Genomic DNA, 24,006 nt, shown 5'->3' with positions numbered 1-24,006 from the left:
TCCCACCACCAAAGGACCAAGCAGCGTGGCCAGGAGTTGCAGGGATCCTGGGGCCGGGAGAAGAGGGAGTGGAGGACATCATGGACATAGGAGGAGATTATGGCAGGGGACAAGACCCTGCCATGGAAGCAGGCGGAGGCAGCGAAGGAGGATCAACGGCGACTCAGGGGTTCGCAATCACGACGGAAGCCCGAGAGGCAGCCCCCACATTTTTCTGGGGGGGTGGGCACACGAAGTGGTCGGCGGAGCCGAGGGGTGAACCAGAGCCAGTCAGGGAGTCGAGTGAGGAACTCGACGAAAGATTCCGGAGAGAGGTGTTGGCGTTGAGAGCGCTGCAGAGTGGGCGTGCTGAGGAGCGTGACACCAGTCCGGTGTCATATGCACCAGTTTCACGCATCTGGCCTCCAGTGCGCCTCCTCAGTCCGGTGCATCCTGTGTCTCTTCCACGCATTTGCTCTGAGGTGTGTGTCACCGCTCCGGGACAATGTGTGCCGGTTCTACCTCCGGTGCGCCTTCACAGCCCAGTGCGTCCTGTGCCAGCGCCCCGCACTTGCGGTGAGCATCCAGCCAGGACGGGTTGTGCCAGCTCTACGCTCCAGACCTCCAGTGCGCCTCCACGGTCCAGTATATCCTGTGCCAGCTCCATGCTCCCGGCCTCGGGTGCGTGTCTCCAGCCTGGTACGTCCTGTGCCTGCTCCACGCACAAAGCCTCCAGTGATGATCCATGGCACAAAGCCTTCAGTGATGATCCATGGCCCGAAGCCTTCAGTGATGATCCATGGCCCGAAGCCTCCAGTGATGATCCATGGCCCGGAGCCTCCAGTCATGATCCATGGCCCGGAGCCTCCAGTGATGATCCATGGCCCGGAGCCTCAAGTGATGATCCATGGCCCGGAGCCTCCAGTGATCCATAGCCCGGAGCCAGTGATCCATAGCCCGGAGCCTCCAGTGATGTTCCATCGCCCGGAGCCTCCAGTGATGATCCATAGCCCGGAGCCTCCAGTGATCATCCAAGGTCCGGAGTCTCCAGCGACGGTCTGCGGTCCGGAGCCTCCAGCGACAGTCTGCGGTCCGGAGCCTCCAGCGTCGGTTCCCGGTCCGGAGCCTCCAGCGTCGGTTCCCGGTCCGGAGCCTCCAGCGACGGTTCCTGGTCTGGAGCCTCCAGCAATGGTTCTCGGTCTGGAGCCTCCAGCGGGGGTTCCCAGTCCGGAGTCCCCGGCGAAGATCTACGGTCCGGAGTCCCCGGCGAAGATCTACAGTCCGGAGTCCCCGGTGAAGATCTACGGTCCGGAGTCCCCGGCGACGATCTACGGTCCGGAGTCCCTGGCGACGATCAACGGTCCGGAGTACCCGGTGACAATGGTTCAATTCCTCCGGCGATGATTCACGGTCTGGAGCTTCCGGCAACGATCTCCGCACCAGAGGCGCCACCGAAGTTGGCGGAGCCACGAGCGGAGCGGGGTTTGCGTCCCGCACCGGAGCCGCCACCGAGGGTAGATGCCCACCCGGACCCTCCCCTATAGGTTCAGGTTTGCAGCCGGAGTCCACACATTTGGGGGGGGCGGGGGGGGGGGGGGGGTTAATGTCACGTCCTGACCTTAGAGATCATTTTATTCTCTATTTTGGTTAGGTCAGGGTGTGACTAGGGTGGGCAATCTAGTTTTCCTATTTCTTTATTTGGCCTGGTATGGTTCCCAATCAGAGGCAGCTGTCTATTGTTGTCTCTGATTGGGGATAATACTTAGGCAGCCTTTTTTCCACCTTTAGTTTGTGGGATCTTGATTTTGTATAGTTGCTGTGTAGCCTGCACAACTTAACGTTCGTTTTGCATTTTGTTGTTTTTCGGTGTTCATTTTAAATAAAGTAAGATGTTCGCCTACCACGCTGCACCTTGGTCTCCTCATTCAAACGACGAGCGTAACATACAGATCGTGTGAGTACATACAGTATAAATGTAACGAGTGTGCTGAGAGTCGGGAAGCAAGTTCAGGGAGTGAGTGTTTTGATAAATAAACAAAACAATAAACACGAAACACACCGACATGAAACAGAGTCAATAACACCCGAGGAAAGAACCAAAGGAGAGTGACAGATATAGAGAAGATAATCAAGGAGGTGGTGGAGTCCAGGTTTAGTGTCATTAGGCTCAGGTGACGATGAGTGGCGAGAGATAAATTATAATGAAGTGGAGAATTCCGGGAAACAAACTAACTGGCCACGCAATTAAAATATGACACAAACAGAACAGAGAGAAAGAGAGAGAGAGCGAAAGAGAAGCAACATGCAGAAACGTGTGAAATTAACTAGCTAATTATGCAAATTCAAACAAGTTGGACAGCTAAATCAAGCAAATTGGACACAGAGAGAAGTTCTTCAGAGACAATAAGGATTCTAGATACCATAGGGGAATGTTCTGCTAATTAGCCATGATTCTTCCACAGTGCTACTGAGTTATTCAGACACATGGAGACATATTTGGAACTCGTGAAGAACTTGCTGTTCTATGGAAAGCGATTTGTGGACACTCATTACTGTTGTGATGTACTTATGCAGCATCGTTTAGCTTGGTCTCTCACCAACCCACAGAGTGGGTTTCTCTCTAATAGCTTTTCTACATCTCTAGCCATATTATTATCTGGCTTCCTTGTGTAATTCAGTGGTATTTCTAAGAAAACCTTATCTGCCAGCACAACTACAATTAAGCCTTCACTGATCAGTACAAGATTTTCTTTTTTCAAACAGCCGCCTCGTCATAAAAGTTGTGGAAACTGTCTTATCTTTGGAACTAATTGAGTTTTCAACCAATGTGACCTCATTTGCAGCAGAGTTGAGTGGTGCTCTATAATTATCTAAGACAGTGGAGGGAGGATGGATGTCTCCAAAGGGAGAAATGACAAATAGAAATCTAACTGGGAGACCTCATTTCATTTCTATTCCAGATGTGAGAGACTGTACTGTCGCTATTTATTGCTTTGCTTTGCCACACTGTCGCTTGCCAGGCACTAAATGACCGGTGGACATTAAAGATTGAGGGGAGGGATTTCGGAGATAATCATGTGGTTTAGAAACCAGTGATTAGGGTCACTATGTCGTTGGTCAGTGGCCATCAGACCCAGATGTTGGACAGATTATCAATAAACAGGGTCAGTTTTGAGTTTCAACAGATCTCTGACATTAACACATACAGTACTGTAACATAATGGTGATTATGGCGCTTCAAAGAATATCTCTACAGTAACATCATTAGTACACAACAATATTGTGTTATATTGTCAATTTGCCAGTCAGCTACCAACAGAAACATCAGATAGCCTTGGTTTGTCTGAACACCTCTGTGATCAGTCTCTTACCCACGACATGCAACCAATCAGAAAAGAGAGGAGCGCTCTAGAAACAGACATTTGTCACTCTTTGTAGCACATGCTGCCTGCATCTCCTACCTATATAGATATATAATAATAATAACAATATGTGATTGTGCTTGTAGTTAAATAGTGTCGTTTAAAGGGGTTGTTGAGTCCTCCAGCATTAGGAAGCTTTTTAAGGCCAATAAAGCATTGTCCAGTAATGGAGGTGATTACACAGCTGAAACCTCCTTTATTTCTCTAATACACCAATCAAATACACTCCAAACTGTCTGGAAATGGAGCGTTGCAGTGGGAGAGCAATGTCATGATGACCTATGAGGGAAGATCAATGGTTGAGAGTGGATGGAAATTGTAAAGTGATTTGCTAGATGGACTAATGCTGTAAATTACTGTAAATGTGGGAGGAGGCTTTGGTAGTTACAGTACATTACACTTCTATGGTATGCACCACCACATTAAAGGAGACTGTTTTTGTTGACATTAGTTTAGCTTCCTTAAACACAATCAATATGGCAGCAATAACTCATATACCAATACATCAAACATGGCAGTATCAATAAATCAAATGATCAATAGCATCTTAAATTCAGTCATTTTTAGGGTAACTTTTTACAGACTACAATTACATAATAGTCTGGAGCTTCCATAATCCACAGTTTTAGCTATAGAAAAAACAACACAAGAGATTAGATACAAAAAAAGCCCCATCACTTATCATGATGAGTTCTAGGTTACCGCTTATTCTAGGAATCGCTAGAGACAAAAAGTATGAATCATATAATCTGGTAGAAAATCCTAGAATGTTTCATGTTGTCTCATTCAAGTGACGAGAGTCAATACGCAAGCAAGAAAGTATACAGTTAACACTGAATTCAATTCTGCAAAAAGTAATTCAGACTACTGCATTAAATCATTGCACAACAATAAATAGTAGAAAACATTAAAACAAGTCTCTGAAAAAGAGCATGGGCTGCCAGCCAACTCACACTATCCCTCAGAGTAAAAGTGCACAGGTACAGTACTGTACTAGAATAATTATCTGCCCACCTACGGCAAGTCTGACACACTACACTGCAGTGTCCCTACCTGTACTGAAGCAGATGTGTGCATTCAGCAGTACACCACTGCAAGACAAATGCAAGTACCACAGCCCAAAACACCCAACAATAAAACCAGTACTCACCCCAAACAGCTCATTACTGTTAGTAGTCTGTCATATTTCAGAAGGAATGTTATGAGGATTATAAAATAATAAATGTGAGTAAGTGCATAGGTTCACAAATCGTATATTGAAGTCTTAATGCAGTATACCGGTATGGGACAGAATCAGCATGGTGTATCCAAGAACCATCGCCAGCATTGAACTGTCAAGGGAGAACGGTCACCAACCACAGACGAGCAAGAGCTTAAAGCAGAATAATTAAGATAAAATCCATCACAGAAAATCCACACAGAGAGGGGGGAGGGGGGGTCAGTGGAAAAAAGAGAGTGAGAGAGAGAAAGAAAGAAAGAAAAAAGAAAGAAAGAGGAGGAGAGGCGGGAGAGAGTCCAATGCAGTGGAATAAAACAAACACATTTTCATGGCCTGTTAAATGCCACTCATTCTATATTTAGAGAATAAAGAAGGAAAGAAGTGTCACTGTCCTCTGGGGATCAGGAATCACTGTCTTATTGAAAAAAATAGCTTTGCATTTGAATATTAAATTATTCATACACAACCTTATAACCTTAGTACAGTATCAATAACAATAACAATTTCTATAATGGGTATCTAATCATATCACTAAGACTTTTCTCTGGTCTGGTCATGTGTTCAGGAAAAACTCAGGACCCACATTTTTAGGCATCACTACCTACCTGATATACCATATTAATGGTACCCAAAGGATCTGACTTTATATTGCACTGACCCTACGTACACTCACCAGACTATATATACACACCATATACATACTCAGTCTCACACACTGCATTGACACTCCCACACAAAACCCACACACATTCACATACACTACCTATGCATACACAAACATAACACACACATGCATACCGACATAATACACACACGCATTACGACACAACACAAACACACATACATTCACAATACACAAACTTTATTTTACTTCTATTATTATCTATCCTGATGCCTAGTCACTTTACTCTGCCTTCATGTACATACGTTCAAAAGTTTGAGGTAACTTAGAAATGTCCTTGTTTTTGAAAGAAAAACACGTTTTTTGTCCATTAAAATTACATCATATTGATCTGAAGTACAGTGTAGACATTGTTAATGTTGTAAATGACGATTGTAACTGGAATCGGCAGATATTTTATGGAATATCTACATAGGCGTACAGAGGCCCATTATCAGCAACCATCACTCCTGTGTTCCAATGGCACGTTGTGTTAGCTAATCCAAGTTTATCATTTTAAAAGGATAATTGATCATTAGAAAACCCCTTTGCAATTATGTTAGCACAGCTGGAAACTGTTGTTCTGATTAAATAAGCAATACAACTGGCCTTCTTTAGACTAGTTTTGTATCTGGAGCATCAGCATTTATGAGTTCGATTACAGGCTCAAAATGGCCAGAAATAAATAACTTTCTTCTGAAACTCGTCAGTCTATTCTTGTTCTGAGAAATGAAGGCTATTCCATGTGAGAAATTGCCATGAAACGGAAGATCTCGTACGACGCTCGGTACTACTCCCTTTACAGAACAGCACAAACTGTCTCTAACCAGAATAGAAAGAGGAGTGGGAGACCCCGGTGCACAACTGATCAAGAGGACAAGTACATCAGAGTGTCTAGTTTGAGAAACAGACGCCTCACAAGTCCTCAACTGGCAGCTTCATTAAATAGTACCCACAAAACACCAGTCTCAACGTCAACAGTGAAGAGGCAACTCCGGGATGCTGGCCTTCTAGGCAGAGTTGCAAAGAAAAAGCCATATCTCAGACTGGCCAATAAAGAGAAAAGATGAAGATGGGAAAAAGAACAGAGTTTGAGGTGTTCGGATCACAAAGAAGAACATTCGTGAGACGCAGAAAAAATGAAAAGATGCCGGAGGAGTGCTTCATGCAATCTGTCAAGCATGGTGGAGGCAATGTGATGGTCTGGGGGTTCTTTGGTGATGGTAAAGTGGGGGATTTGTACAGGGTAAAAGGAAATTGAAGAAGGAATGCAATCACTCCATTTTGCAACGCCATGCCATACCCTGTGGACGGCGATTAATTGGAGCCAATTTCCTCCTATAACAGGACAATGACCCAAAGCACAGCTCCAAACTATGCAAGAATTCTGTCTATAATGGAGTGGCCAGTACAGTCTCTGGATCTCAACCCTATTGAGCTGTTGTGGGAGCAGCTTGACCGTATGGTACGTAAGAAGTGCCCATCAAACCAATCCAACTTGTGGGTGGTGCTTCAGGAAGCATGGCGTGAAATCTCTTCAGATTACCTCAACAAATGGACAATTAGTATGCCAAAGGTCTGCAAGGCTGTAATTGCTGCAAATGGAGGATTCTTTGACGAAAGCAAAGTTTGAAGGACACAATTCTTATTTATATTAAAAATCTTTATTTATAACCTTGTCAACGTCTTGACTATATTTCCTATTAATTTTGCAACTCATTTCATGTAAGTGTTCATGGAAAAAAGTGACCGGTAGTGTATGTACCTCAAATACCTCATACCTCTGCACAGTGATCTGGTTCTGGCTCCATTCTTGTGTATTTTAATTTATTCTTCTTGTGTTACTATTTTATTTTTATTTTTATGATCATTTTTAAACTCTGCATTTTTGGGAAGGGCTCGTAAGCAAGTATTTCACGGTAAAGACTGTACCAGTAAGTGACATTGAGATACAATACCCACAATCCACCACATCCACATTGTTTACCTCTGTGTCATTGCCTCCCTCTAGTAAATACAAGTTAAGGTCAGATAACAAAAGATATGGTCTGGTAAGACCACAGCCAGATGACCACATGGTCCACATTCCCTCAGATGGATTCCTCATACCAACCAATCAGATTAACAACTTAGAAACAGACAGGAAGTGTCATCTCACATTACATATGCGCATCTCCCTCTCTAATTTACTCCCTTCATAGAGTATAGAAGTAACAGTAATCTTGACAACTCTAAAGGAAAAAGTGTACTTGGATTAAGGGTTTAGTGAGAGTCTTGTTGGTCGTTTTCACACAAGAAAAAACATAAGACAAATGGTTATGCAAATATATCTTCATTAAAATGTCTGACAACATGAGACTTTAGCCATAGCAGCCAGTATTCTCTGAGTTCAGTTGAGGTCACAAACAAACAAATTTAATTCAAAAAGGCAGAGACAGTGATGATTACAATTGGTAGATCCTTGAGCTGATCTCAGACAGGAACAAGGCTGGCAAGATTTGTCGACATCGGGTAGAATTTGAAATGACGACACTAAAACTGGCTTTGCCATTGTTGAGCTTAACTTCTGATCATCAATGGCACTCAACTCAACCAGTGATTATTGTGAACTCCGCCAAATATCATCTGGCAGGTCTGTCATCAACCCATTTGATTTGGCTCAAGATGGAGCAGGCTGACGCTAGCAGTGCTAGCCCACCAGTGTTTTTATCCACGGCTGGGCACAAATGCGTCAGGTGTGAGATGATTTCCACATAATCACAAGACAAAGATAAGGTAGAACTGGGAAATGCACCACCATCATGCATCTTAGGGAAGAGATCCTCTGGCTGTTAGCTTGGCTGCGAGAAAAGGAAAACCTGCTTTCTAAGTACACTGACCTTGCTGTAACCCAGGAAAAGCGAATATCAGTCTTAAATGGCATATATAACAAGTCAATTAGAAATGCCAGACGGGCTAATTTTTCTAGATGGATCACTACTAATCAGAATAATGAGAGAGTGCTCTTCTTGACTATTGATGGCCTGTTAAATCCTCCCCCCGCAAACCTGTGAACTTTTCTCCACATCTAAATGTGATGAGTGTGCGGCATATTTCAGAGATAAGATGACCGACAATAGGTTGGGTATCAGTCAAGCAAGACCTGGTGAGAAGTTTGATGATATGTGTCCTAGCCTCCCACGCAAAGGCACTATGGATTTATTTTCCCTGGTGGACACAGACATGCTCAGGAAAGTGACATTACAACTTAAGCCTTCTACCTGCCTTCTGGACCCTATCCCCACCACCTTCTTCACAACAGTTTTTAATTGCATATCTGAAGAAGTGCAAGCTATTGTTAATCACTCCTTGTTCACACGCACTTTCTCTACTGCACTAAAAACTGCAATGGTGGAACCTCTTCTGAAGAAAAGTAATCTAGAATCTTCAGCTCTTAGCAATTTTCAGCCAATATCCAACCTTTCATTTCTGGAGAAATTGGTTTTCAAACAGCAAAAAAAAAAATTAAGTGCCAACTGTATTTTTGAAAAAATCCAATCTGGTTGTTGTGCCCACCACAGCACAGAGATCGCCTTAGTTAAAGTGATAAATTACCTTAGAGCCAACACAGATGCCAAACAGCTCTCTGTCCTTGTACTCTAGGATTTAAGTGCTGTATTCAACACTGCTGACCATGATGTCCTTCTGGACAGACTGGAGAGGTTGGTTGGTCTCTCCGTTCTACTTCAAAATGTTGTTATGTTACAGTCTTATTCTAAAATTGATTAAATTATTTGTTTTCCTCATCAATCTACACAATACCCTATAATGACAAAGCAAAAACAAGTTTTTAGAAGTGTTTGCTAATTTATAAAAAAAAAAACAGAAATACCTTATTTACTTAAGTATTTAGAAACTTTGCTATGGGACCCGAAATTGAGATCAGGTGCATCCTGTTTCCAATAATCGTCCTTGAGATGTTTCTACAACTTGATTGGAGTCCACCTGTGGTACATTCAATTGATTGGACATGATTTGGAAAGCCATACACCTGTCTATATAAGGTCCCATAGTTGACAGTACATGTCAGAGCAAAACCAAGCCAAGAGGTCGAAGGAATTGTCCATAGAGCTCTGAGACAGGATTGTGTCGAGGCACAGATCTGGGAAAGCGTACAAAAACATTTCTGCAGCCTTGAAGGTCCCCAAGAACATAGTGGCCTCCATCATTCTTAAATGGAAGAAGTTTGGAACCACCAAGACGCTTCCTAAAGCTGGCCGCTTGTCCAAACTGAGCAATCGGGGGAGAAGGGCCTTGGTCAGGGAGGTGACCAAGAACCTGATGGTCACTCTGAAAGAGCTCCAGAGTTCCACTGTGGAGATGCGAGAACCTTCCAGAAGGACAACCATTTCTGCAGCACTCTACCAATCAGGCCTTTATGGTAGAGTGGCCAGACGGAAGGCACTCCTCAGTAAAAGGCACATGATAGCCCACTTGGAGTTTGCTAAAAGGCACCTAAAAGACTCTCAGACCATGAGAAACCAGATTCTCTGGTCTAATGAAACCAAGATTGAACTTTTTTGCCTGAATGCTAAGCGTCACGTCAGGAGGAAACCTGATACCATTCCTACGGTGAAGCATGGGGGTAACAGCATCATGCTATGGGGGTGTTTTTCAGCAGCAGGGACTGGGAGACTAAGATTGAGGGAAAGATGAACGGAGAAAAGTACAGAGAGGTCCTTGATGAAAACCTGCTCCAGAGCGCTCAGGACCTCAGACTGGGGCGAACGTACACCTTCCAACAGGACAATGACCCTAAGCACACAGCCAAGACAACGCAGGAGTGGCTTCATGACAAGTCTCTGAATGTCCTTGAGTGACCCAGCCAGAGGTCAGGCTTGAACTCGATCGAACATCTCTGGAAAGACCGGAAAATAGCAGTGCAGCGACGCTCCCCATCCAACCTGACGGAGCTTGAGAGGATCTGCAGAGAAGAATGGGAGAAACTCCCCAAATACAGGTGTGCCAAGTTTGTAGCGTCATACCCAATAAGACTTGAGGCTATAGTTGCTGCCAAAGGTGCTTCAACAAAGTACTGAGTAAAGGGTCTGAATACTTATGTAAATGTGATATCAGTTTTCCATTTTTTATACATTTGCAAAAATTCTAAAAACTTGATTTTGCTTTGTCATTATGGGATATTGTGTGTAGATTGATGAGGGAAAAACACTATTCAATCGATTTTAGAATAAGGCTGTAACGTAACAAAAGGTGGAAAAGGTCAAGGGGTCTGATTTTAGCTCCATGGATTATTAGACTGTATTTGTGATTTAAATACTTGGATGGCTCACAACTTCCTCCAGCTAAATCAAGACAAGACCAAGGTACTTCTTGTTGGTGTCAAAGCACAGAGAGAGAATCTGGCCTCACATTTTAATTCACAGGCAATAAAGATAAAACACTAGGTGTCATTTTAGATTCTTAATTTAATTTCGATTCAAGACAAGACCAAGGTACCGGTGTCGTATGCCCTCCGTCTGGTCTTGGAGCCCTGTCTGCAGCAGATGGGGTCTGGTGATAATGTTCACAATGCTTGACACTAAACAAGCTCCCCGTAATCCCTCCACCAGCAAAATTAGCAAAAGGAAAAGCCTGTTTACACACCCATTGCAAAATAATCCCCATAGATTACCATGACTTTTCATTGGGACATTGGGATTTTAGGAGGCTGCATCCCACCTGGGTTGTACTAGGATGTCTATATGTCAAAATGGGAAGGTTTGAATGTATCTCTGTGGGCATAATCTGAGTCATGTTCAGCAGGGAGTACGGGTGGTAGGCTACCTCCTATTTCTCAAGAGCCTATACTGAACACAACTGCAGATTAAGTCTACAGTATTTATCTTTATTTACATTCTATGGATGATACCATTGGGAGCAGAGACTCAAGGGTATGTACCTGATGTGGCCAATGAGCGTCTGCTGCTCGTCAGTGGTGAGGATGTCTGGGAGGACAGAGGCCAGCCAATCAACCTTCTTCTCCGCAGCATACTGCTTCAGCACCGCAAACAGCTTCTCCTTCACCTCAGGCTCCTCCCCCAAAATCTGGTCAATCTGAAATATATCAATAACTGTTGTTGAAGGGCCTATATAGTACACAGACTCCCTAAAGAAAGATGGTATACCTTTACAAAAAAGTATCCAACTAGCTAACTAAGGAAGCAAGCTCAGTAGGCTTGCGTAATGATTTTTTAACAGTAAAGTATTCTCTTTCAAAATGTTGTTTTCTCTGGACATCAATACTCCCCTGAATAGCTCCAACTCATACAACAGTTAGTTTAATAGAAAGCCTCACCTTCCTGTTGAACTCCAGGGCCTTGTGTTTGCGGTCCGTCCTCATTCCGTCTCCCTCAAGCTGTATCTCATCCATACTCTCACTGCTGCGTATTTTCCGTCTGGGCCCCAGACACAGCACCCCTAGCCTCAGCGTACGCCCCTGGGACGCCTTGATCAGCGCCGCCGCCATCTCGTGGTGCCTCACCGGGATCCTGTTGACCTCCATGACGTAGTCGCCGGCCCGCAAGCCACCTCGTCCTGCCGGAGAGCAGGGGGAACAATCCTCCACCAGGAGGGGGCAGTCTCCCACGATGGTGAAGCCAAAACGACCGTCAGGACCCGGGGTGATGTCCATCTGAGAAGCAGAGATTTAATTCTTATTTAACTTTCACTGTATTATATTAAGATAGAGATAATTTATTTTCACTAATGAATTGAAAAGTATGGCCTTGCCGATGAAATTAGCACGGCAAATCCAGGATTGCCCCTACAGTTTCTGAGGTTACATGAGGTATCAGAAATACAGTGAGTCAGGGGCTCCCGAGTGGCGCAGCAGTCTAAGGCACTGCATTATATGCTGTAGGTGTTACTACGGTCCCGGGTTCATATCCCGGGCTGTGCCACAACCGGCCGTGGTCGGGAGTCCCATAGGACGGTGCACAATTGGCCCAGCGTCGTCTGGGTTTTACATTTACATTTACATTTTAGTCATTTAGCAGACGCTCTTATCCAGAGCGACTTACAGTAGAGTGCATACATTTTATTACATTTTACATACTGAGACAAGGATATCCCTACCGGCCAAACCCTCCCTAACCCGGACGACGCTATGCCAATTGTGCGACGCCCCACGGACCTCCCGGTTGCGGCCGGCTGCGACAGAGCCTGGGCGCGAACCCAGAGACTCTGGTGGCGCAGCTAGCACTGTGATGCAGTGCCCTAGACCACTGCGCCACCCGGGAGGCCGCTGGGTTCGGGGAGAGTTTGGCCGGTGAGCCTTTACTTGGCTCATCGTGCTCTAGCGACTCCTTGTGGCGGGCCGGGTGCCTGTGGGCTGACCCGGGATGCCAGTTGAACGGTGTTTCCTCTGACACATTGGTGCTTCTGGGTTAAGCTGGCAGGTGTTAAGGAGTGCGGTTAGGTGGGTCATGTTTTGGAGGACGCATGATCGATTGAATAGTGTTTTTGCCTCTCCCGAGCCCGTTGGGGAGTTGCAGCGATGAGCCAAGATCAAAAGAATTGGGGAGAAAAAGGGCGTAAAATACAACAACAACAAATATTTAAAAATAAGAAATACAGTGAGTCTGATTTTCAGTAGGCACAAACAGAAATACAGAAAAAGGAACTTAAAATCAATCAGAAGTATCAAACATCATGCTACAACATAATGGTGCCAGGTGAGTCCCAGTCAGAGCGAGTTCAGACCTGCTGGATGCGAGACACAACTCCGATGCTGGGAGGGATGTTCCTCTGGGTCTGAGCGATGGCGATGACAGCCTGGAATCCCAAAGTGGACACATTCTGGCCCTCGATCTCCAGCACCTGATCACAGAGAGACCGCATAAGACCGAGAAACAGCTTTTCCAGTATAAATCCCTGTTCATGCTATTACACTATTATCATAACATCGTAGTATAACATACCTGTAGTACTATTAAAGGCATGTTTGTCAATTGTCTTGCCTTGTTAAATAATGGTTAAATAAAGGATTGAAATAATTACTGATTAGGCCTTTCGGTTTAGCTTAGAATCTAGAATCTCTCTGACCTGGTCACCTGGCTGCAGCCCCGCCAGGTAGGCACTGCTCCCCTCCTCCACAGACAGGATGTAGCTGGGACCACTTCCTCCCAGCTGGAAGCCAAACTCCTCTGGCCAGCACTGATTGGACGTCGGCATCGCAATGACTACACGAGAGAAAAGAAGAATGACGAAGAGGAGAGGAACATGAAGAAACACATGGAGTATGATGAGGATCAACTGAAAGATGTTCTGTCGCCTGCGGATTGAGACGAGAATAAGAGAAGCAGTGCGGTGCTCTCAGCCCCTGTCAAACCCTTGGGGTCGCCGACCTCGAACACAACTCCAAAGGCATCTCAGAGTACTTGACCTTGAGGAGCGAGAAGCACTCTCTTCCAAAGTGAATCCAAGTTCACGGAATCTCTATCTGATGGAAGGCTCTGAAATAATACCACTCTATTACTTGCATGAGAATGACTCAAGCGTATAAGAAGCAATGTTTTCTATGCAAAAATATCTGCCATAACCAAACACAGAAAACACATTTAAATCTATTTAAATCTATTTGGGGTAATACACTACAATCACTAATGTTTAATTTTGGAAGCTTTATAACATTATTTAAACTATAACAGGTATACAGCATTAAAACAGGATCAGAATGAATACATGAGTTTGCTTCCAAAAATGTCCCTGGTCACACATACCAAATATAGAATTATACAAATATCTATTCTGTTTGATCATTTGCAACAGATAATCTAACAATAACACTACAACATAGACAGTTTCTGCTTTCAACCTCCAAAGCCTTGAAACAGTACAATCATGTGTTTCAACAAGTCGATAAAAGTCATACAGACAGACTTACAGTCATCTTTAGATGGATAGCGAGGAACGGCAGGTTTGTTCTGGTTCCTGAAAGAGTATCTGCCTTTCTTATTCTGCAGGAATTTCTTCATCTTGTATCAGACTTGATCAAACTGCAGGTGGCCTGCCTGTGAGCTAGTATCCAACCTGGTTCCCTAACTGTATCACAAGAGTACAAAAAAAACTCGGACCAGAACAACAACCCCCATTTAAACAAGAGGGGTTGCCAATTAAAAATAACTTATATTCAGAGTCTTCCACGGAGTCATCCACATTGCCACCTCAACAAAAAAGAAAAGGGTGACAGTGCATGAAACACCAGTGAAGACTTGACACAGAGTTGCTCCAGCATCTCCTCTCAGAATGTGCCCTTGCAGTCCTCCAGCCCGTTTACACAGTGTTAATCATAAAACTGGGACACCCTCGCTCCACTCCGCTCCTTAATAAAACCTCTCTCCAAAAAGGGTATTGTGAGGCCCCATTTTCTTCTATAAATACTCCTCTGTCTCTTTTCCTGCTCTCTCTCACGGCTAGGTACCTCTCCAAGGGACGGAGACTGGCCCAGAATCACTGTGTGTGTGTCGATCGGCGAGGGGTCGATGAGCACACTAATTGGAGCGTCTGCCTGGGCGCGTTAATATGTGGTGTGTATTGTAGTGTATGTGTGCTGGTGTATAAGTGTGTGCCACAATGCTCAGTCACATTGAGAAGGAGCAGGGGCAATTTAAGACTTTGCTCTGGATTAGTGGGATTACAGGCTGAATCTTAAACTCCCCCTCCACCCCCGATCAGGACAGGGACAGATGCCCCCCTTCACTAGGGTTAGGGTTGTGGAGATATCCACACGGACTCAGTCACAGTGGTGCGTATGTATGCCTCTGATCTGGGTTACTTTAAAACATTGCTGCAGCAGCCTGTCCCTGAGGCAATTTACAGTAAGAAAGAGTATTGGGAAACATAGGGGCAATCAGTAGGCTAGTTAGTTAGGCACATGGCCCTCAGTCAATAGTAATTGAGCACTGCCAGTTGTGCTATATATGTCAGTGCATGTGCAGTACATGAATTCAAAACGGAAAGGGTTCATCACACACGCAATACAGATCATTTAATTACTTATCAGAGGAGGGTGTAACAATAAACCTACACAAAATAGCAGGGGGTTAATGAGAGGGGTTCATTGTAGAGAGAGACTTTTATTGGAGATGAGGGACTTTACGGAGCATGGTACAGGGCTGCTGTGAGAGTAGTTTTCCGTTTTTCTTCTAAATTAGATCAGTAATAACATTGTAATAGCATAGTAATAACAAATGGATGTAGTAACAGTAATAACACATGGCCTATAATTGGTCTAAATACTGTACACTAGTATGTATACTAAGACAGCTATGTAAATTACTTATTTTCCAACAGAAAACAGCAGAAGTGGAAACAGTACCCATGTCATATTTAAGTTAAAGAACCAGCACAGCCCTGGTTATACATACAGGGCCAGGTGAATTATTCTCTAGCCATGCTTGTATCTCCAAATACACACTGTTCCCCTCAATCAAACTCTCATCTTACACCTCGCTCAAGATGGTCACTTCACATGTATAGAGGAATAAGGAAGAGCAAGTGAGAGCAAGTGACATTATACAGGTCACTGAGCCCGAGGTAAGATGACCCATCCTGGTCGGTAGGTACCGGACTATTTGTGCATTCAGCAACATTGGCAAGACATTACGTCGTTTAAAGCAGAGACCGACTAGAACAAAATGACAGCAATATTCATTCCCACAGCCAAACAATCAAGTCATTTAGATACTGAAACAAATGAATACAACTGCGAGAGTTGATGGCTGCTGAAACCATCATCATGTAACAACAGCCTAAATTGAAGCAGCTGGTGACTCAGTGTGGAAGTGAAGAAAATGTGGAGATTCCCAACACTAAACAAACTGTGGAGTCTACAACCAACATTATTATTTTAGAAAGAGTAGAATAAGATGCAGTCTTACCTTTCAAGTCCCTGAGAAGATGAAGGAATACACTACGGAGCAGGTGCCTCTAAGTAACACTCCTCTCACTAACTATAATGTGTAACATGAGAGCAGGGCCTGTTTGAAAATGCAGCCAAAGCCCAGCAACCAGATCCAACAGATTGTGTCATCATGATGTATTTTGTGTTGTGTGCAACTGAGGAGCAGGTGCACAATATTGAAGAGTTCATGAATGTTCAATGTGTAGTCAATTTGCAAAAAGCTTAAGTTAATGTAAAGTCAAACAAGTCTAAAGCAATTTAGTCTAACTGAATTTAATTTAGGAACTTGACTGAAAATTACTAACAACAAACCTTTCCATGCATAACATAAAATATCAATAATTAATTACTTATAATGTATCCATTTGTTTACAATGTGTCGAGTAACAGTCCATCACAAGCCGAGAAGCAACACTAACGTTTTTTGACGTCTCACCAGCATCAGCTGTGCTAATCGTCCCGGAGTTTACAGAGCAATGGTAGATGTTCTGAGAAACAACGGACTTTTTGGTAGTTTGAGTCCTGTGGGTTTTGAATATGGAGGTCGAGAACGGGAGGTGGATAGACGTCAAGTACAAAAATGGAAAACAGTATTTCAGTAGCGTTGAAGAAGGTGGAGAAGTTGAAGAAACAAAAGGGGAAAAACCTGGGACAAGAGAGGATGTTGAGAGATAAGTACAAAAATGAAAAAATGTAATTTAGTAGCTCAGAACTTGAGACTGATGAGAGTGACATAGAGTTTGAAGGAGGAGCGGATCGGAGCTGCAAGGTTTTGAGTTTGATATGCCTATGAAGAGTGGGAAGAAAGGAAAGGATGACAGAGATGATTCTTTCCCAGTGGGAGTGAGATTTTTGTAGAGAATGGATCCTTGCCCTCTGACTGATCCATATCTGGTGTCAGGTTGGGTGAAGAAGAGTTTGGGGACTGTTTAGTCAGTGAAAGTAAATTGAAGTGGACACGTGATGTTTTTTTCAGTTTCTTCCGTCCAGAGGGAGCAGGCGCTCCGCACCACACGCCTAGGGACAAGATCTGTGACTTGCTTTGATCTCTGGAGCAGGGCACTGTTGAAAGGAGTCATAACTGGGGTCGTGTTAAGGGTTGAGGAGGATCAACTAAAATGGAAGATTCCCGGTGTCTGTGACGCCCGCCGTTTGGTGTGACGCAGACCCGGTGGAGAGCGTTGTGAAACAGAGAAGACACTGTCTGTCCTGTTAAGCTTTGATGCTGAGTCTTTACCCGACAAAGTCAAGTTAGGATGTGTCAGTTATCCCATGAGAGCTTTTGTCCTGAACCCATTATGGGGTTTTAGATGCCAAGCTTATGGTCATGTTGCGTGTAGGAGGGAGATTCCTAGATGTGAGAAGTGTGCAGGAGGGCCTGAGACAAAGGAATGTGTAGTATCGGTGGAAAAATGTGTGTGTGTTAGCTGTAGGGGACCCATAGTGTTGGAGATTAGAAGTGTCTGGTGAGAGAAAGACAGGTTGAGGTTGCCCGGATCAGCTCATTGTCATATGCTGAGGCAGTAAAGAGAGTAGTAGAGGAAGATGGGTCCAGGGCGAGGGATCCTAAGAGGCTCCCTTGTGAGTAGGCCGAGGCTAATAGAGAGTGATAGGAATAACATGTGCTTCAGAAAGGTTGGTTTATTAAGGTTGGTGTCCTCCCAGGCAGTCGGGTTGGTGTAGGATCAGATAGGGCCAAGTAGTGGAATAGTGGTGAGGTTTTAAGAGGTGTAGGGTTAGTTGATAGGGCAATTATTCTTCCCTTTTCACCGGCCTTACACTACAGTACAATAGGTGGCGGTATATGCACCTCTCGGTTGCGATCTGCCAATTCAAATGTAAAGTAGTAGAAGAACAGCTGCGCTATAAAAACAATGTTAGAAACGTTAGCAACATGCTACGGAAGTTTTCCATTTTGTATCGCAAAGTATAATGGATTTATACTATAGTCCAGTTGGGAGCGGTAATGCGACAAGTTGGATGCCAAGCGCTGTTAAACTCCACCGATCTGACCGATGAAGAAGAAGAATGCTACGGAAGTGAAGACACCCACACCGTGCAAGAAAATGGTCCAAGGAAGTTAATGAAGTTTACTGCAACGCTAGTTAAGGCACACATTTAAATTATGAATTGTACATCCCACAAAGAGGGTAAGTAACAAGGTGACTCGATTAAGTAAGTAGCTAACTCTCAGCTACTGTTCAACTAAGCTAGTTATATCAGTGAAATGTGGAAGGAAGCAAGCTAGCTGCTAAGCTTGTTAACCTGTCGTTGCTAACCAACCTGAGCACCTGCGTCTTTTAACATTAGCAAAGGTTTAATAATTACATCTACTTACACTACGATGATAAGTTAGCTAGTTAACGTTAGTTATTTCTAGTCAGTCGGTTCTTGACAGCCAGTTATCTAACAGTAGGCTGTTTCCTACGATGTTCCTGACATGTTTCCTATTCTGACAGGTTAACAAATGGATTTCCTCACACTATTTGCTATCTATGTGGTGGTTGTGCTGACCTGCATTGCCTTGGTTTGTAAATATTCTGGTCAGCAACAAACTCCTTTTGGTTTACTTTTCGACTCGGTGACAAAGGTAAGATAGTGTACCAGAGTACGGCACTTCTCGAAAGGTACACAAAGTGGTGCTATAGCGCCATTGTAATTATAGCCATAACCATAGAGATGTTCATTTATGAAAGTATGCTCTTATTTTGTTTGACAGGTAATAGCACCTTGGACACCACTATGGCTTCAAAACTTTACACAGAGGACCTTGCACATGCTATTTCATCAACGGTAAGTGAACAACCTGGAAATCACAACTTAAATGTTTTATTTTTTAGGACTGTCCTGACTGAACAGTCTTCTGTTCTTTCAACCAATCGACTGGTTGAAATTTTAAAACGTGTAGTTTTCCATATATAGACACACCGTATGTGTTTTAATAGAATCAAAAAGGCTATATGAAGTCTACTGAGCTTGTCTGACGCTTTAAGCACACTGTGATTAAATAATTAAGACACACACATGACTTAAGGGAGCCAGAGATAGCCTAACCAGAAGAAAAAAAACATGTTCCCGAACTACCACCTCCCACTACTGCTGGACTTCGCAGATTCTGCCATTACCCTCGCAAAATCGCCGGTAATGGGCTACACCAGGGGTCAGCAACCTTTTACATTTGGAGTGTCAATTTATTTGACCATTTCTACCGATCTGCGTGCCAGTTATGATTACATTTTCGTGGAACTGTTTCATTTGTTTTATAATAAAGTATTCATATCGCAAAATCATTGTCATGTGTGATTAATAAAAATGCTATGAAAATGAGGCTATACAAATCTAGAAGTAACTTCTATTGACATTGCCAACTATGTAAAAATAGCCTATATAAAAAAGCCAACAAATTACAACATTGCAGGTAGAACATATCCCGATTTATTGGTCCATTCAGCCCTGCTAACAAACTTGCAACATTGTATAAAAAATGTTGGACTCTCAGTTTCCCACACCAGTGAGCTCCGGACAGACACAGCTGTAGGCTATTTGTACAAGGGATAATAATTTCAGGTAGGTCTCTTTTTTATGAATTTTCCACCTGATCAGAGAATTACATTTTCTTTCTCTTTTACACCGAGTGGTTATCGCAAGGGAGAGAGCTGGAAAGATTGAGGAACTATTGTCGTTCTCAATGAATATTAAAAAATACTTGCTGTTTTGAATTGAAAATATATATTTTTAGAAGCTCTACAGCACATTAGTGGTGGTGAGTTAAGACAATCAGAAATACTATCAGATCCCCAAATGGGCACATTTATAAGCCTACATTTGACAACTCGTAAATGGAATGAAACAAACCTAAACTTGTTTCTCACAAGTGTAGCCTAGGTTGTGTGCTCTGCAAACAAAGTTGTCATTTAACAATAAGAATTGTAAAATAATAATATATTGACATTAACAGAAATTACAGTAACTAAATAAACATTTGTAGATTAGAAATTATGGGAATTAAAGGGAAATGTACTACTGGTGTGCCATCCCCGCAGCCTCTGCAATGGATTAGCCCACAGGCGTCAATCAAGACATGGCAGAATTGATTTGTTTTCTTGATTTGTTTGTTTTCTTGACATGGCAGAATTGATTTGTTTTTTGCAACTTCCCAACTAAAAAATGATCGGTTGAACAACAGCCTGTCGACTAAATGGGGTCAACCCTAGTTTTGAAAATTGTTATATTGAATAGATTAAAAAAAACACAGTCCCTCTTAACTGTTTGCCATTGTCTCCTCATAGGAACAGAATGTTTATCTATCTCCATATCTTACTGGAGGGCGCCGTGTACACAGAGTTCACCTATGAGGTGTTTGGATACTGCAGGGACATGGACACCACTCTCTCCAGCCTATCAGTCCCTTATGTTCTACTGGTGGTCAAATCCTGCTTCTTCTACCTCTGCATTAGAAGGGAACCTGGTAAGTCAACTATAACCCAGACTAGGGCCTATTTAGTAGACAGAAAATCACAACATAGTAATGTATTATCTGAAGTGAACGTTCTGTAAAGTTTCCTCCTGAGGAATATCATGACACCTACTGAACAGGCTCCTGCTAGTCCTTTTATAAACTCTTATGGATGCACATTGTATTGTGCAATACAATCCTACCATGAATATAATTTAAGTACGCTCTTTCTCTGTAGGTACAGTTACAAAGAAGCGACATGCTGGTCAGCTCCAAGTATACCCATATGACAAGAGGATGTTCCACCCAGGAGTCTGCTGTCCAACCTGTCAGCTGGTCAAACCTGCTCGCTCCAAACACTGTAGTAAGTAGTACAGATTGGCCTTTGGCTTTTAGTCACAGGCATTAGATCTAATACTGTACCTTTGAATGTCTACTATATAGGCATAGTACAGTTTATAAACTATACTTCTCAGAACAGCGTATAACATCCTAAGATGTATTGTTACATAATAATAATGTATAACTGCTACTATTATTTGCTCTAAACTGTATTGACTAGCCAATGTGTTCCCCTTGTTTTGTCAAGGAGTCTGCAATAGGTGTGTACAGCGCTTCGACCACCACTGTGTCTGGGTCAACAACTGCATCGGCGCTCAGAACACCCGGTACTTCCTTCTCTACCTGCTGAGTGTGTGTGCCATGGCAGCAGACATGGCACTACTGACGGTGGACATGTTACTGCACGCTGTAATGCGGTCAGGCATCCTACAAGCCCGTTACATAGATGATGATGGGCAGCAACAGCAGGCAGGGATGCTCTTTGTCATACAGGTGAAAGACTAGACATACAGACACACACACACAATGATATCGGTGCCTGATGTTTACATGGAGTTAGTATTTCCTTCTGCCTGTTTAAACCCAGCAAGTCTGATTTAATTCATTTAAATATGAATGTCATGAATTAAATCCTATCTAGTTCCATTAATGTGCCACAGAAATCACCACACACTTTCTCAGTTTACAGATGTACTATTTATTTTTTATTATATTTTAAATTCACTTCCCACATATAGACTGAGTGTACAAAACATTAAGAACTCTTCCCCCACGCCCATTTTCCCTTCAGAATAACCTCAATTCGGCAGGGCATGGACTCTACTACAAGGTGTCGAAAGCATTCCACAGGGATGCTGGCCCATGTTGACTCCAATGCTTCCCACAGGTTGGCTGGATGTCCTTTGGGTGGTGGACTGTTATTGATACACATGGGAAACTGTTGAGTGTGGAAAAACCCAGCAGCATTGCCGTTCTTTACACAAATCGGTGCGCCTGGCACCTACTTACGTACCCCATTCAAAGGCACTTAAATATTTTGTTTAGCTCATTCACCCTCTGAATTGCACACATACACAATCCATATCTCAAGGCTTAAAAATCCTTATTTAAGCTGTCTCCTCTCCTCCCCTTCATCTACACTGATTTGAAGTGGATCATAGCTTTTACCTGGATTCAGCTGGTCAGTCTCATGGAAAGAGCAGGTGTTAATGTTTTGTACACTCGGTGTATATTTCCTCTGCCTCTCCCCAGCACCTGTTCCTGACCTTCCCCAGGATCGTGTTTATGCTGGGCTTCCTGGTCTTCGTCTTCCTGCTCCTGGCGGGCTACGCCATGTTCCACTCCTACCTAGCTCTGGTCAACCAGACCTCCAACGAGTGGTACAAGGGACGAGGGAATGTCTGCCAGCACTGCCACCCCTCACCTTCATCTGACCACCTCTGTGGCCTGCCAGTCTCTGACCAGTCCAAAAGGTGGTTCTATAGTAGAGGGGTGCTTAGAAACCTGGGGGAGATATTTTTCCCCCTCCGTCCCGTACAGAGAAAGGATAATTGAGTTCAACACTAGCTACAGTACTGAATGTTTGTCATTTGTATTTATTTTTTAAAGATATTGTTGTTGGTATGTGGATTTGGGGGATTTTAAATATTTTTCTAACTGGCAATAAAGGTTGTTTACACTTTTTCCCTGTTGTCTGTTCCTTGAGATGAATTTGCAGATGATCTATGCCTATCAAGTTTAATTGTGTATTAGAGGAAGTAAGGATGCATATCATGCCTACAGGTAATTCATTTTCATTCAGACATGCATTTGGAGCTTTGCGCACTGCTTGCACAACATACCCAGCCATCACCAATCATGTCTTTAAGACTAAAATGAAGACGTCTTTAGACACGTCTTGGAAATATGTCTTGAGACGTTTTATTAGTTCTAAATACTAATCACTCACTCCAGAACTCATGCACAAATTGACCTGCACACCAAATCAAAGTAATCTAGATTTATTGTCAATTAAGAGGCAGAAGCAACCAAAATAATTTGGTAAAGGTGTTAGAACTCCAAACAACTATCTTCAAGTCTTTACAGCCAGATAGTCATCTCTTATTTGGAGATCTCAGCGCTTCTATTGCTTAATCTGCTGGAAAGTATGTAGTTATGTATCATATAAATACAGCAACTTCAATAACAGTACTACCTCTACCCTGCTATTTTCTTGTACCTTAATTCAGAATAGCTCACCTGAAGCAGAAAGCCCTACCATCCACGAGGGCTTAATGTTTGACACCACTTGAAACATCTTTATATAATCCGATGGTGATGATTGAGCTATCACCGAGGTTGAGACATTTGACATGATCCCTTCTCCTCTTTCTGATCCCGCATGGACTTCATGGGCAACTGAAAAAAGTAACATGCTTTTCAGAGATTGAACTAGCTAGCTACATCGTTTTTTACTATAATTGCTATGCTAGCTAATGACAGTTGTTAGCTACTAGATAGCTAACCAGAGTCTGCATAATATAAAACAAGATGTCATTAACATATTTCTTCATATGGACTAAATATTGTTTGGGCTAAACATGCATTACATATTAAAATAATTTTGTAACAGTTTGTAAATCCTCCAGGTCGTTTTTGAGTCTTGCATCATCTGTCAATTGCCTGAAGAATGATCCACGAATTTGAAATGTTCAACATTCCAAAATAAAAATGTCTCAAGACATAAAACAATTTTACGTCCCAGAGCTGATGGTTGAGTATGAGGTTGATCCGCAAGGAACCTAGGGGGGGTGTTCGTAAATTGCGCTGTTGGCGTTCGTAAATTCAGAGCGTTACCGGATTGTCTGTTCATAAATTCAGAGCGTTTCGCTCTCGGAGCGTTCAGAGCGCACACTGGACGCGCTGGCGGAGGAGTAGGGTTGATCCTAGCGTTCTGACCTCACAACGGCAGTCAAGCATCCAAGCTAACTGGCTAACGTTGGCTAA

General features: G+C 43.3%; 2 protein-coding genes across 8 annotated transcripts in view; one reads left to right on the top strand and one right to left on the bottom strand.

The window, feature by feature from the left end:
* The window catches only part of grid2ipb (glutamate receptor, ionotropic, delta 2 (Grid2) interacting protein, b), a 45,013-nt gene extending 21,136 nt beyond the window's left edge, over window positions 1–23,877 (bottom strand). For 5 of the 7 annotated variants that reach the window (XM_055890261.1, XM_055890263.1, XM_055890268.1 and 2 more), the window contains exons 1-5: window positions 23,260–23,877; window positions 13,364–13,500; window positions 13,022–13,138; window positions 11,616–11,951; window positions 11,220–11,374 (exon numbers count right to left, since the gene is read on the bottom strand). In XM_055890261.1, the coding sequence (XP_055746236.1) occupies window positions 11,220–11,374; window positions 11,616–11,951; window positions 13,022–13,138; window positions 13,364–13,500; window positions 23,260–23,434 (920 nt within the window). In that variant the 5' untranslated portion in view covers window positions 23,435–23,877. Of the gene's footprint in view, window positions 1–11,219; window positions 11,375–11,615; window positions 11,952–13,021; window positions 13,139–13,363; window positions 13,501–14,204; window positions 14,625–23,259 lie in introns of those variants that run through there. The other 2 variants (XM_055890266.1, XM_055890267.1) reach the window with 1 other exon arrangement.
* zdhhc4 (zinc finger DHHC-type palmitoyltransferase 4) lies at window positions 18,064–22,704 on the top strand. Its single transcript, XM_055890269.1, has 7 exons — window positions 18,064–18,373; window positions 18,683–18,813; window positions 18,943–19,016; window positions 20,513–20,691; window positions 20,918–21,043; window positions 21,269–21,513; window positions 22,273–22,704. The coding sequence occupies exons 2-7, from the start codon at window positions 18,691–18,693 to the stop codon at window positions 22,573–22,575; spliced, it is 1,050 nt and encodes a 349-aa protein (XP_055746244.1). The 5' UTR covers window positions 18,064–18,373; window positions 18,683–18,690; the 3' UTR covers window positions 22,576–22,704.
* Window positions 23,878–24,006: the final 129 nt, after the last annotated feature.

This window comes from Salvelinus fontinalis, chromosome 30, assembly GCF_029448725.1.
Source record: "Salvelinus fontinalis isolate EN_2023a chromosome 30, ASM2944872v1, whole genome shotgun sequence".
Taxonomy (NCBI): Eukaryota; Metazoa; Chordata; class Actinopteri; order Salmoniformes; family Salmonidae; genus Salvelinus; species Salvelinus fontinalis.
The sequence above is the reverse complement of the archived record's forward strand: the minus strand, read 5'-3'. Positions and strand labels throughout refer to the sequence as shown.